This window comes from Vombatus ursinus, unplaced genomic scaffold (assembly GCF_900497805.2).
Source record: "Vombatus ursinus unplaced genomic scaffold, bare-nosed wombat genome assembly UNPS02013931.1, whole genome shotgun sequence".
NCBI classification, from domain to species: Eukaryota; Metazoa; Chordata; class Mammalia; order Diprotodontia; family Vombatidae; genus Vombatus; species Vombatus ursinus.
In genome coordinates, this window is record NW_020953709.1 from 100128 (window position 1) to 114634 (window position 14507).

Here is a 14507-nt window from a genome sequence, read left to right on the forward strand (position 1 = left end):
GTTCTCCAGGCCCTCCCAGCTCCGATCTTCTAGGACGCTCTCTTCCTAGGGTTCGACGCTCTGAGCTGGCCAGGACAATGTCTGAGAGGCAGGCCAAACACAAGCTAGGAGACTGGGCCCCAAACCAATTTTGAGGGATTTAGGTCACTCCTGCCTTTTTCTCCCTCCCCTGTAGGAAAGCACAAGTCATGCCTCCGGCTCCCCCAGCGCACAGTAGGGGTGTCAGACCTTTTAGAGGCCCTGAGCTCCCAGTACCCAACTTCTGCTCCCTTTTGACCCACAAGGAAAAATTAGCGTGAGGCAGGTTTTCTCGGCAATCATTCTCTCTGCCTCCAGTCACATTTTAACTCTAACCATGCAAACCAAAGCCAAGTGGGAGGCTGAGCTGTGAGTGGCCCAAGTTCCAGGAAAGAGGGGCTGTGTCAGGCCCAGGCAGGCCCCTAGTCACCCCAGAGCTGGGAAGGAGGAGGGCTGGGTCAGCCCGGCTGCTGTCTCCCCCACTGAGTGAGCACAGAGTCTTCCTCTAAGAACAGAGCACCTGGGGAGCCAGGCCAGGAAAGGCTGCCACCACCCCTCCCCGCCACTGAAAGGACAGGCAGACAGTGGGCAGAAGCCCCTGGACTCTCTCCTCAGGCTCCGGGCTCTCACTCTGCTCGGTCCCACCCCCATCTCCATGACCTTCAATGACATCCTCCTGCAGGTGGGAGGGGTGGGCCGCTTCCAGTGGGCCCAGTTCATCCTGGTGACCGTCCCAATGCTGCTGTTGGCGTCCCACAACACCATACAGAACTTCACAGCTGCCATCCCTGGCCATCACTGCCGCCCACCTCCCTCTGCCAACCTGAGTGGGGACGGCTCGGAAGCTGAGGAGCTGTGGGCATGGCTGCCCCGCGATGAGCAGGGCAGGCCCGAATCATGCCGGCGCTTCACCACCCCCCAAAGGGGGCTACGCTGGCCCAATGACACAGGGCCCAATGAGACTGGAGCCACCGAGGCCTGCATCAACGGCTGGACCTATGACCATAGTACCTTCCTTTCCACCATCGTGACTGAGGTGAGGGGTCTAGGGGAGTAGGACACAGGGGGTCAAGCACAGTCTGGCCAAACCCCCATGCAAGGAGAAGTCTGGAATTCAAACCTTTCTGACTCAGTTTCCCTACTTGAGGGAAGAGGATCCAGGATCCCTGGGAAGACCAAACATGAGGTTAAAAGGAGGCAGAAAACAAGACTGAGGGTCCTTCTGAGAGCAGCAGACCCCTGCCTTCCTTAGGCAAGAGTGCTCAGAAAGCAGAGAATTCGATAAGAGAGAGGATAAGGAAGAAGGAAGGGGAAAGGGGAAAGGGATGACTGGAGAAAAGGAATGGGGTAGGGGAAAGGGATTCAGAAGAAGGATAGGGATAGGGAAAGAGGCAAGAAAGGGGGAACCTGGGGTTGGGCAAAACTGGAAGAGAGATAAGGGTGAGGAGAAGGACAGGGACAGGTATGGGAAAGGGAGATGGGGAGAGAAAGGAAGGGAGTGGCAGGGAATGAGCAGGGGAGGGAGGTTGGGATAAAAAGGACACGGGAAGAGAAAGGGGGAGAGTGGAATGCAGCTGGAGAGAGGGAAGGGGTACTGGGGGCATGATGGAAAAGGAGGGTGGGGATAGAAAGAGAAGCGGGTGGGGGATGGAGGAGGAGAAGGGGCAAGAATGGGCTGGGGCAGAGGAGAGAGGCTGTCTCTGCCTCTCCATCGGGGAGGTCCCTCTTCCTCTTCCTCTTGACTTTCCTCTCCCAATGCTGCCATTCATCATGGGAGGGGAATCAAGCAAGTGGCTTGCTTTCTGAGAGGCTGGCTAGGCTTCCCCCCCCCCACCCCAACACCCTCTCTCCTCTGCAGTGGGACCTTGTCTGCAGCCACAGAGCCCTGCGCCAACTGAGCCAGTCCTTATACATGTGTGGGGTGTTCATCGGCGCTTATGTGTTTGGGAACCTGGCGGACAGGTCAGTGCTGGGACATGCTAGGGCTCCAGGTGTCGAGGTAGGGGAAGGGAGATGCCATCTAGGGAATCAGGGCAGAGGCAGGAAGTCTCCATTCTGGAAAAACCCAGGGAGAGAGAAGGGGGACAACCAAGGAAATCTAGAGGGAGAAGGAGGGAAGGAGAGTGCCCACAGGGCTTGGAGGAAGAGATCTGAGTGCTCATCTTTCAGGGCCCAGCTCCACCTGACCGCTTCAGGCCCCCAGTGCCTACTCCCTTCTCCTTCCAACAACAAAAATTCCAACTCACATCCCTCTCATCTGTTTATTTGATTGTCTTCAAGCAGACCATAAACCCCTGAAGACTGGACTCTACTTGGCATTATTGCTGTTGATAATGATTATTATTTTACTAACTTGAGTAGACCTGGAGTTGGGAAGACCCGAGTTCAAATCTGACCTTGGACACTTACTAGCTTTTCCATCCTGAGCAAGCCCCTTAATCTCCGTCTGCCTCCATGTCTCCATCTGTAAATGGGGATAATAATAGCACCCCCCTCCCAGGGTTGTTGTGGGGACAAAATGAGCTTAATATTTGTAAAGCGCTTTGCAAGTCTTAAAGGTCTTTCTCAGGGCTGGTTATGCTATACTGAAGTCCCCTTCCGATGCCTGGTGAGTGCTGATTCTCAAAGGCGACACCCCCTTCCCATTGCCAAGGGAGGCGGAAACCTAGAGATAGGTGCAGTGATGGCCATCAGCCCATCAGCCGAGGGCTCAGCGCCATGTTGGTCACAGGACGGTGAGTTCTTCAGCCAGGGCAGTTCTAATGAACTCCCTCCTCCGAGGAAGATGGTGGCCCGTGTACGGTTTATAGTTTTAGGAGCTAGCTTAAAGTCAGAGACATTAAGCACTGGTAGGGTCACCCAGCCCTACACCAATGAATCCTAAACCTAATCCGAATTAACAGAATTACAACTACAACCTTCTGAGTAGAGATTTCACAACCCGTTTCTTCAATGTATTCAACAAACATTTATTACGCCCCTACTATGAGCCAAGCACCATGCTAGGCACTGGGGATACAAATGTAGGGAAGGGAATGGAAGAATTGTTCAGGACACTTTTTCCTCGGTTCTTCCCCCACCCAGTTAAGCCTCTCCCCATAATCTAAAGACAAAAAGGAGACAGGGCTCGCCCTCAGACAGAGCACTTTCTTCACAATGGCATATTATGTATTATTGTATTATTTCATTTCACAGATGAGGCAGCTGAGGTTCTGAGAAGTGACCTAATAATAGTTCACTTATCTCTAGAACTTTAAGGCTTTCCAAAGCACTTTCCCCGGGGGTAGGCAATAAGAGTCTTATTTCCATTTTGTAGAAAAAGAGAGGATGAGGGAAACCCAATGACTTAGCCAAGCAAGGTTCCATGGTTGGTTATCAACCCTAGGGCAGAGCTGAGGACCAAGCACGTCAGAGGCCTCAACTGATTTAATGAACGCCAGGGTGGCCAAGAGACATGGAGAGATCCGGGTACCAGAGACCCCCTCCTGTCCTTTTCTCCCCAGGCTGGGCCGCCGGAAGATGTTGATCTGGACATACCTGCAGACAGCTGTGACAGGCACATGCACTGCCTTCTCTCCCAATTTCAGCGCCTATTGTGTCTTCCGATTTCTTACTGGCGTTGCCTTGTCGGGAATGTCGATCAACTGCCTTACATTGAGTGAGCGGGACAGGGTGGTGCTGGAAGGAGGAGGGGAGTGGGGGAAGGATGCCGGGGAGGGCATGGATTCAGGCAGTGGAATTCTGAGGCTCCCCGTCCACCCCAATATCTGAAGGCTCTGTGCTGCCCACCTCTCACCCTCACTCCAGTCCCCCTCCCGAGATCTCTCTAAATCCAGGCTGACTCTGCCCCCGTTGGAGTCCTCACATCCCCCATTTCTGTCTGTCAGTCATAACGAGAGTGGAGCAACTGGGACTCTTGCCCAAGGCAAGAATGTCGGATGGAGACACATTTGTGACCTGCGTTCCCTCACTGCTCTATGCCTCTGGTCTCTGTCTCCACCACAGCCTCCTCACAAAGTAGAAGAGAGGACCAGCCACCATGCTGCAGGGCTATAGGATGGACTTTCTAGGGCAGGAGTTCTTAACATAGGCTCTATAGACCAATATCAGGGGGGTCTGTAAACTTGGAACAGAAAAAAATGACATCTTTTTTTCACTGACCCCTACCTGAAATTTCGCATTTCCTTCAGAGAGAAGGGGTCCATTGGCTCCAGCAGGCTGCCAGAGGGGCCCATGACACCCCAAAGGCTCAGAACCCTGCTCCGAGGTCTGGGCTCCCCCCACCTCCAGAGACAACTGCCCTCCCCCACCTCTCTTCAAAGGATTTTTCCTCAGATTCAAGAGTGACTGGCTAGGGCTACCCAGGGTCTCCTCTTCCTTAGGGCAGGGGACTACCCAGAGCTGGAAGAATCACAACATTTGGATCTAGAAGGACCCTTAGAAGTAACATCTAGCTCAATCCCCTAATTTAATTGATAAGGAAGGAAAGAGATTGACTATGGAGGTAGGAATTAGCAGAATGGGGTTTGAATCCAGGTTCTCTGAAGGCCAAGCGCTCTTTCCACGGGACCTCATTTTGCAGAGGTTCACAGAGGTCAGCTCACTTAACCAGGATCACACAGATCACAAGAGGTGGTAAGAGCTCCTTCCATCACGCAACCCTCACCCCAGGATTTGTCCCTCAGGTAGTGCCCAGGCCAGCCTCTCAGCCTCCCCGAAGGGGCTCCTTCCTGGGTCTTCCTAGCCCAGAGGGGAGGAGAGGGCCACAGGGGTGACCTCTCAGCCTGGCCTGGGTCCCTACACCTTTCCCGTAGGATCAGAAGATTTCAAGTTAGAAAGAAGCCTAGAGATCTCCTAATCTGACTGTCATTTTGCAAATGGGAAAACTGAAGTCCAAGATTCCTTGCCCTAAGGGAACAAAGCTAGGATTTGAACCCAGGTCCCCACACTTCAGATCCAGAGTTCCATTTATATCCATTGCCCCACCTCCTTTCCTCCAGCACCCCACTTTCTATCCCTTTAAGGCATTCTTGGGACTGAGGAGAAGGGGCTGGCAAAGTGGACTTTGCCACCTGATGGAGTCACTGAATGAAGAGGATTTAGAGGAGGCTGGGGCTGGAGCTGGGGATGGGGCCTCAAGACTCTAGCCTAACCCAGAGCTCTGTAATCCCCAGCTCTCCTGACTGACCAGGGTTCTGGCTCTGGCTCCTGCCTGCCCTGCCCCTCCTCCCCCTCCGGTTCCAGCACCCCAGCCAGGGGACTCTCTGAAGGTTGGAGCTACTCAAAGGGCCGGCCTTCTTCCTCTTCTCTTTTCCCTCCCAAAGTCACCTCTTTCTGCCTTGCTTCAGGGAGACACTGTTGTGCTTATGACGGAAGAACCCAAATCCCCCCCACTTTGAGGGAGTCAGAATCCTAGCATGCCAGACCTTAGAACATAGAATATTTCAGTGGGAAAGGACTTTAGGAATAGAACTTGGAATGTGAGACCCAGAAGGGACCTTAGACCCTAGAATGTCCTCGTTGGAAGAGACCTTAGAATACAGAATAGAGGATGTCATGTCGAGGACAGACCTTAGAAAGCGGAATGGTGCTGGAACATAGAATGTCAACGGAGCTTTGGAACACCAGACAGACTGTCGAGGTGCTGAGCACAACCTAGAATATCAGAGTTGGAAGGGATCTTAGTATGTAAAGTGTCAGAGCTGAAATGAATAGATTAGTGAATGAAAAACTATTCATCGTTGTTTGGTTGTGTACGACTCTTCATGACCCTATTTGGGGTTTTCCTGACAAAGATAATGGAGTGGTTTGCCATTTCTTTCTCCAGCTCATTTTACAGGTTAGGAAACTAAGGCAAACAGGGTGAGCTGACTTGGCCAGGGTCACATAGCTAGTAAGAGGCTGGATTTAAACTCAGGTCTTCCTGTCTCCAGCCGGGCATTCTATGCACCACACCACCTAGCTGCCCCTAGAACTTTTATTAAGCACTAATTATGGACTGGGCACTGGGCTGCACACTTGGGATATAAATTCAAGAAAGGCAGATAATCCCTGCCTTCAACGAGCTCACAGTGTAGTAGAGGAAGACGACACGTAAAGAATGGTGTCCACAGAGAAAGGTTTTGGAGAGGGAAGGCAGAGGAAATCGAGAGTGGAGTCACTATTGAGCCATGGGCTGACTTGCCCTTCACAGAAATGGCTCCAGGGCTGCCCTGTTGGTGAGCTGGAGTCAGAAAGCAGGAGGAGGAGGAGGGGAGAGCAGGGTCCCTGTGGCTGGCCTCACGCCAAAGCTAGTGTGGGGAAGGGGCGAGGGGGCTGGGTGCCTCTTTCCAGGCTAGCGAATTCGAACCCAAGGACCAAGGGTTCTGAGCTTCAGTTCCCGCAAGAGAAGAGCAAACACAGGAAACAAGACCTGGAGCTAACTCACACCTGGCTCAGCAGGCCTGGGCTTGGTCACCTGGCCCCAGGTGCCCTGAGCCTCCAGGACAACCAAGCCTCTGGCCAAACCGTATTCTTGGGCCTTTGGCAGGGGCCTGGAGGCGCGTGAGCAGAAATGGAGCAGAATCCCCAGGGACACCACGGCTAACCCTGGGTCTCCGTCCCTATCTCCCCCCAGACGTGGAGTGGATGCCCATCCACATGCGGGCCACAGTGGGTACTCTGATTGGCTACACCTACAGCATAGGGCAGTTCATCCTGGCGGGCTGTGCCTATGCTGTGCCTCACTGGCGCTGGCTTCAATTCCTCACCTCCGTGCCCTTCTTCATCTTCTTCCTCTACTCCTGGTATGTGCCCTCCTGCCTGGCACCCACTCGTCTTGAGCTCTTCTTTCTCTAGTCCCTTCCGTCCATCAGCACCACCTGCTAAATGGATGTTTCTAAAGGATGCGTCTGACCACACTACTCCTGCTCAGTGATCCCCAGCAGCTCCCTATGGCAGCCAGGATACCATGCATACCATACCTCCCCAATGTGATTCCAACATATCTTTCTAGGCTGGCTGCAATGATCCCCCACGCCATCCCCACACAGGCGATACTGCGAACAAATTGTCATTCTTGCTGTTTCTCATATTCAGTATTTCATGTCCCACCTCCATGCCTGTGCCTGGAAGGCTCTCCTTCCTCATCTCTGCCTCTGGGAACCCCTAGTTCCTTTGAAGGCTCAGCTCAAGGGTCACCTCCTTCAGGGGGCCTTTCCTGACCACCCCTCCATGGTTAATGCTCTGGCACATGCATAACAAATTACTTTGTATTTGTTTTGTATATGAATTGTATTTATTCATCAGTACATATTTTTCCCCCAGCAGAATATAAACTCCCCGAGGGAAGGAACTCTTCTATTTGTATTTGTATCATTAGTGCCTACCCCAAGCTTGTGTTCGGTGAAATTCCACAGCCCTCTTCCCTCAGTACCCCCTCTTTCCCAGATTCTGCCTTTTCCCAGTCAGAGATGGTTTGAGAACCCCCAGGGGCTTGTGTGGTGCACATTAGGTGTTTTATTCACTGCTCGTACCCCCTCCGCCCCTGGTTCCACTAAGGAGAGCCTGGCATTGAGGGCCCAAACAGCCCCCCAGGACCAGCTGCCTGGGCAGCTGGAAGGGCTCTGGCCCTGCTGAACTCCCGCAAGCTGTCCGGGTTTGAAACCGGGTCTTTCCTGCCTCCAGGTTCTTCATTGAATCAGCACGATGGTACTCCTCCACCGGCAGGATGGACCTGACGCTCCGGGCACTGCAGAAGGTGGCCTGGATCAACGGGAAGCAGGACGAAGGGGAAAAACTGAGTGTGGAGGTGAGCTGCCTGCCCCCCCCATCCGCCATCCGCCATCCGCCATCCGCCATCCGCCATCTGCCATCCGCCATCCTTCCGAGGAGCCTGGCAGACCAGAGGCTCAGCCCACACAGGCCAGGGGCCAGGCCTGGACACCTGGGATCCAGTCCTGGCCCAGCCTCGGTCCTGGGGCCTCCAGTCCTCAGTCTGCCTGTCTCAGTAACGGCAGTTGTGAAGGGGATGTCCTTCCTGAAGCCCCCTGTCCTACTCGGGTCCTCTCTGCCAGGTGCTCCAGGTAAAACTGCACAAGGAGTTGGCCCTGGGCAAGAGCAAATACACCACCCTGGATCTGGTGCGCTTGCCGACGCTCCGAGGCCTCTTCTGCTGCCTCTCCCTGATTTGGTAGGCACTGAGGGGGACCACAGACGGGGGAGGGGCAGTCACTGGGCTGGGGAAGGAGGTGGCCAGGTGGACACCAATGGAGGGTGGACAGACGGGCCTATTGCAGGAGGGGAGCGGGGACAAGCTCACTGTGGGGAGCTCTATACAGAGGATGGATTGGTGATGCCATTGCATCCAGAGAACCAGAACTAGGGCAGGGCAATCAGAGCTTTGTCCCAAAGCATCAGAATGTAGACTATTAATGACATTAACCATCTTTAAGCAGCACGGACATTTCGTCATCTGTAAAATGAGGCAGTTGGACTGAATGGCTTCTGAGGTCTCTTCTGGGTATAAATCTATGGTCCTAGCTTGAAAGAACAGTTAGTAACTAATTCTAAGAATAGGAATGACCCAGGGAGTGTGCTGCAGCCGCACCCTAAGTCAGCTCCTTCCTGTTCTGATTGCCTCCCTGCTTTCCCACCACGGCCATTTGTCCCCCGAGACTTGACCTGACTGGGCTGCTGAAATCATTAGTTAAGGGTCGGAGACCACCCCCCTCCTCAGCTCAGTCCTGGCCCCAAAGCTAGGAAGCGCTGAGTGGAGGAGGCAGCTCTGTGCTCTGGGCCTTGCTTTCTTTTTCTGTAAAATGAGGGAATCAGAGACAAGCAAATTCCTAAGGGCCTTTTACCCTAAGTAAGCTTACAGAATTGGGCATGGGAGGAATTTTAGCTGAGATCAAGTCCAATCCTCTCATTTTACAAATGAGGATATCAAAGATCGAAGAGGATAAGTGTGATTCATCCAAGACTCTCTACCTGAAGCAGAATTTAATTCAGCTCTTCTTGACTCCAAGACTTGCACCACCTAGCTGCCCGTTCTGCCCTAACATGCTATGATTCTGTTCTCCACCATCCCCAAAAGACCTCCACTCTCCTGCTTAGCCATGAGGGGTAGAGAATGGGGGCCACAGAAGAAAACAAGCATTTATTAAGCACCCACTATGTGCCAGGCACTGGGCTATGTGCCTCACAAATATTCTCTGGCGTAATCCTCTCAACAACCCTGGGAGGTAGGTGCTGTCATTATTCTCATTTTACAGATGAAGAAACTGAGGCTAAGAAAGGTGAAGTGTCCAGTAAGTGTTCAAGGCTGGATCTGAAATCAGGTCTTCCTGACTCCAGACCCAGCTCTCTCTCTACTTGGTCACCCACCTGCCTCTGAGGTTGAATTTATTCCTCTCTCGGACCATTCTGGGACTTTCCAGACCAAGGCCCACACTGGGCTAGGGTCATTACCACTCCACAGCCCCGTTTCCTGCATGGAACCCTTTCCTTCTTGTCCACTCTCTTTTCCTCCCTCTAACCTCTGACCCTTTCCCCATTTACCTTGTTCCCTCTCCCTGAGCCTCAGTTTCCTCACCTATAAAATGAGGCAATGGACTAGAGGACCGCTAAGGTCCCTCTCGGCTCTCAATCCACGCATGGTCTGCAAGCTACAACCACTTCCCCATGTCTCCCAGGTTTTCCACCAGCTTTGCCTACTATGGGCTGGTCATGGACCTGCAGTATTTTGGAACCAGCATCTACCTTACCCAAGTGATCTTTGGGGCAGTGGACTTGCCAGCCAAACTCATCATCTTCCTAGTCATTAACTACCTTGGCCGGCGCCCCGCACAGATGGCCTCCCTGCTGCTGGCTGGCACCTCCATCTTGGTCAATACTCTGCTGCCAAAAGGTGAGGGGGTGGGAGGGAAGAGGGATCCTGCGTCCTTTCTCCCCCATGGCCCAGGGCTCCTGGTCTAAAGCTGGTGAGGTCAGAGAGGGTCTCTAACCCTCTCCTTAGCCCTCACTGTGGCCCTCCAATATGCTTCTTCTTCCTCCCAGACTGGGGGATCATGAGGACTTCCCTGGCGGTCCTGGGGAAGGGTTGTCTGGCTGCCTCCTTCAATTGTGTTTTCCTATACACTGGGGAGCTCTATCCCACGGTGATTCGGTGAGTAGCAAAAGTCTGTCCAAGAGAGAGTCCTGGAGGTGGGGAGATGCGGAGAAGGCATCTCCAGACAGGAGCCCTCCTCCAGCCAGGTCAATCAGTACCCAGAGCAATGTCCAAACACTCTGGAACCTCGTGTCCCTCCCAGCCCGGAAAGGACCAGTGAATGGTAACTCTCCTATTGCCCTTTGAGGGTGGTGACCAGACCCAGAGGAGGTTATCGAATCAACAAATGTTCACTAATTGCATGCTCCCGTGGCTTCCATGATCTTCCTTATTCAGATGACTCCTGGATCTACATACCAGTGCCCAGTCTCTACCCTGAGCCTCAGTCCGGCTCACCATCGGCCTACTAGACATTTTACAACTGGGTGTCCCACAGGCATCTCAAATTCAACATGTCAAGGGCAGCTAGATGGCGCAGTGGATGGAGCACTGGCCCTGAAGTCAGGAGAATCTGAGTTCAAATCCAGCCTCAGACCAAACACTTGACACTTACTAGCTGTGTGACCCTGGGCAAGTCACTTAACCCCAGCTGGCTAAAAAAAAAAAACTCAACATGTCCAAAACCAAACTTTTATCATTTTTGTCCCCAAACCCTCCACTCTTTCAAGCTTCCCTGTTACTGTTGGGATCAAGTGGAAGATGGTGGAGCAGTACCATCCTTCCGGTCCCCCAAGTTTGTAACCTCAGCATCACCCCCAGCTCCTCAATCTCTCTCTACCCACTCATCCAACCAGCCGTCAAATCACATGGATTCTAGCCCCATCACACCTCCCCTATCTGTCCCCTTCTCTCCACTCAGCCAGCTGCCACCCTGACTCAGCCCCTCATCACATCTCACCCAGGCTATTAGAATAGCCTCCTAACTGGCCTCCTTGCCTCAAACCTCTCCCTACTCTAACCCATCCTCCACACAGCTGCCAAAGGGACTTTCCTAGACTGAAGGATTGACCGTGTGACCCCGTACTATTTAAACTCCCATGACTCCCTCTTGTTCCTAGTATCAAACAGAATGTCCTTCACTGGGTATTTAAAGCTCTTCTTGCCTTAGAACCTTCCTATCTTTCCAGCCTTGGCACATATCACTGCCCTCCACTCCACAGGATGTTGCAGCCATCCTGGCCTGCTTCCTCATTCTATTACCTGCCCCTGTGCCTAGAATCTCCCTTCTGTCTTCTGGCACTTGGAACCTCTGGTTTCCTTCAAAACTGAGTTCCAACAACCTGGCTTCCAGAAGTCTCTCCTAATCATTCAAGCTGCCTGTGTCCTCCCTTCCAAAACTACCTCCCTGGGTAGGTAGGTGGCACAGTGGGTAGAGCACCGGCCCTGCAGCCAGGAGGACCTGAGTTCAAATCCGACCTCAGACACATGACACTCACTAGTTGTATGACCCTGGGCAAGTCACTTAACCCCAATTACCTCAGGGGAAAAAAAATTTTTTTAAAAAATAAAAAACTACTACTTCCCTGTCTAATGGGGAAGACAACATGGAAAGAACTGTGGACAAAGAAGATACAGACAGAGTAAAGGGGAATTTACGCCTCCCAGAGGAAATAGGGCTGGGGGGGATGAAAGGAGGATTGGAGCTGAATCTTGAAGAAGCCAGGAGGCAGAGTGAGGAGGGAGAGCCTTCTGAGCATGAGGGACAGCCATGGAAAAGACACTGAGTGTCCCATTCAAGGAGAAGCTGAAAGGCCAAAGGGCCTCTGGATCATAGAGTAGATGTAAGAAGGCCAGAAAGGTAAGTGGGAGCCAGGTTGGGAAGGGCTTTGAATACCAAACAGAGCATTTTGTATTTGTTCCTGCAGACCATAGGGAGCCCCAGGAGTTTATTGAGTTGGGGGAGGGGTAACATAATCAGACCAGTTTTTAAGAGAATCACTTTGTCAGCTAAATGGAAGATGGACTGGAGCAGGAAGAGACATGAGGCAGGCACACCCCAGGGTGGGAGCAGCGTCAGAAGAAAGAAGGGGGCGTGTGAGATGAGTGAGAATGAGGATACAGAATTTGCACCCAAGGCTGCCTCCCAGGCCAGTAGCACTTTCCACTGTGCCCCAACCGCTCAGTACCCCAGGAAATCTGTGCTTAGATTTGACATTTCTCTCTCTCTCTCTCTTCTCTCTCTCTCCTCTTTCTCTTTCTTTCTCTCTCTCTCTCTTTCTCTCCTCTCCTCTCTTCTCCTCCCCTCTCCTCTCCTCCTCTCTCTGTCTCTTTCTCTCTCTCTCTCCTCTCTCTCTCTCCATCTCTCTCTCTCTCTCTCCCCCTTGGCATTTCAGGCAGACGGGCCTGGGCATGGGCAACATGATGGCCCGGGTGGGCAGCATCATTAGCCCTCTAGTAAATATGACTGGAGAGCTCTACCCTGCATTGCCCTCTATCATCTATGGAGCTGTCCCCATTGCTGGTGGTGCTGTCGCCTTCTTTCTGCCAGAGACACTCAACATGCCTTTGCCAGATAGTGTGGAAGAGCTGAAAGCCAGGTGAGCAAAGGCTGTCAGCCCCACCCCCAAGGCCAGGTGAGCAAAGGCTGTCAGCCCCACCCCCAAGGTCACAGAAGTAAAGGCTGTCAGCCTCCCCTCCCCCATGTTCATGCCCAGGCCATAGCTTCTTCCAAATGCAGATGTCTCCCCTCTTCCTACTGCTCATCATTGGCTGTCTTGTTCCTATTTTCTGAGTCTCAGAAATCCCTGTGTTTCTCCTGGAATCCTCTAGGAATCTCCCATGTCCCAGGCAGAGTTCTGGTTATTTTTTGCAAAGGAATGAAATAGCCAGGAATTTGGCACCAAGATGCCAGGGAACGGCAAAACAGCAAAGCTTCCTACATTTGCCTAGCCTTGGGACCATCTCCCTAAATCAGAAGAGACCTAGCGGGTCAGCCACCCAGCACCCTACAGGATTCTCTGCCTTCATCCCAGAAAGGTCATCCTGGACCTAATGAGTCCTTTCCCCTGTTGTTGTAGGCGTCAAGGGAAAAAGAAACAGAAGAAAGACGGAGAGCAGACAATCCCCCTGCAGACGCTGAGGAAGGACGGTCTCTGAAGCTGGCTGGGAAGTTGGTCTTCAGAGGGTCCCATCCACTTTCTCTCTCCTCTCCCCACTTCCCAGCAACAAGAGCTATTTCAGATGGAGCCTGAAGCTTCTTTGGGCAGGGCTGGGCCGGACCAAGAGTGGAGAGGAAAACTGAAGGGACCTGAGACTGGAACAGGGACAATTCTGCCCCTCCCCCAGTTCCCAGACTGCTTCTCATGTCTTGCTCCACTCCCTCCCCATGCCCATATGCCATCCTGGGCCCCATTATTAAAAGATTTGTCTGTGTTCATACTTCTGGATCAATCCTCTGGTGCCCTTTCCCGACCTGTCCCTTCTCCTCAGAGATAATAAGAAAATCAGTGGAGTACCAGGGGGTCCCCATCTACCTCCAAGCTGGAAGTTCACTCAGTCTCATCCAAACCTCTGTCCTGGGGGAGGGCTCATCTGCTCCAGCCTCCCCGCCTCCAGGTAGTGCTGTATTATAGACCATTCCAGAAGCCTGCTTAATGAAGAGCTTCAAGGGCTAAGTCTGGAATCCCACCCCTGGCTCCCACAGGACTTCAGCCTAAACTTTGCTTCCCCCACCAACAGGCCCTGAAACTAACAGGCTTTCTTGAACCACAAACATCCCCAAGATGAAAGCAGAAACCCACATTTGGAAGCAAAAGCAGCCACAAATGTGGGTAGAGGCCCCTCTCCCACTTGCATCCCAAAGCCCAAGTATGGCTTTGCCACTATGCAGAGCTGAAGTCTTCCTTGAGAGCTGACCTTAATCCTTCCTGCTGCTGCTGCTGCTGCCTGGCCCTTGTCTGGCCTCTTCTCTCCCCTTTGACCCCCTAGAGGCCAAGAAAGGACCTTTAAGACCAGGGGAAGGAGTAAACAACTAGGACGAAACCCCCCCCCCCCCCCCCCCCCCCTCCCCCCGCCGCTTCAGGACTTTGTCCTCCTCTTCTCTCCCTTCTCCTATCCCCCTCCATGCCCAGTCTAAGCTCAGTAGAGGTAAAACCTTCCTAAGCATTAAGAACTGTGTCAAAGTGGAGCGGCCTCCTCTGGAGGCAATAAGTTCCTCATCATTGGATGTCTACAAAGGTGGGGGGAGCCCAGATGATCCACCACTGCTCAGGGATATGGTGAAGGAGGTTCCCACTCAGGAAAAGGTTGGACTCTGGCCTCTGAGATCCCTCCAGTTTGGAGATTCTGGGACTCTGCCTCTCGCCCCTTGCCCAGGGCTCAGGATTGAGGTGGTTTTTAATATACCCCCCAGGGAGGGGGGACCCACATGCTGAGGGCCAGAATGAGGCAGAGAGAAGGCTCT

At 52.9% G+C, this 14507-nt stretch overlaps 1 protein-coding gene across 1 annotated transcript; it reads left to right on the forward strand.

The window, feature by feature from the left end:
- The first annotated feature begins 673 nt into the window (after positions 1-673).
- SLC22A6 (solute carrier family 22 member 6) lies at positions 674-13201 on the forward strand. The gene is made up of 10 exons (XM_027858913.1): positions 674-1054; positions 1877-1980; positions 3522-3676; positions 6635-6803; positions 7684-7807; positions 8073-8188; positions 9690-9904; positions 10054-10162; positions 12439-12642; positions 13123-13201. Exons 1-10 carry the CDS (start codon positions 674-676, stop codon positions 13199-13201), a joined length of 1656 nt encoding a protein of 551 aa, XP_027714714.1.
- Positions 13202-14507: the final 1306 nt, after the last annotated feature.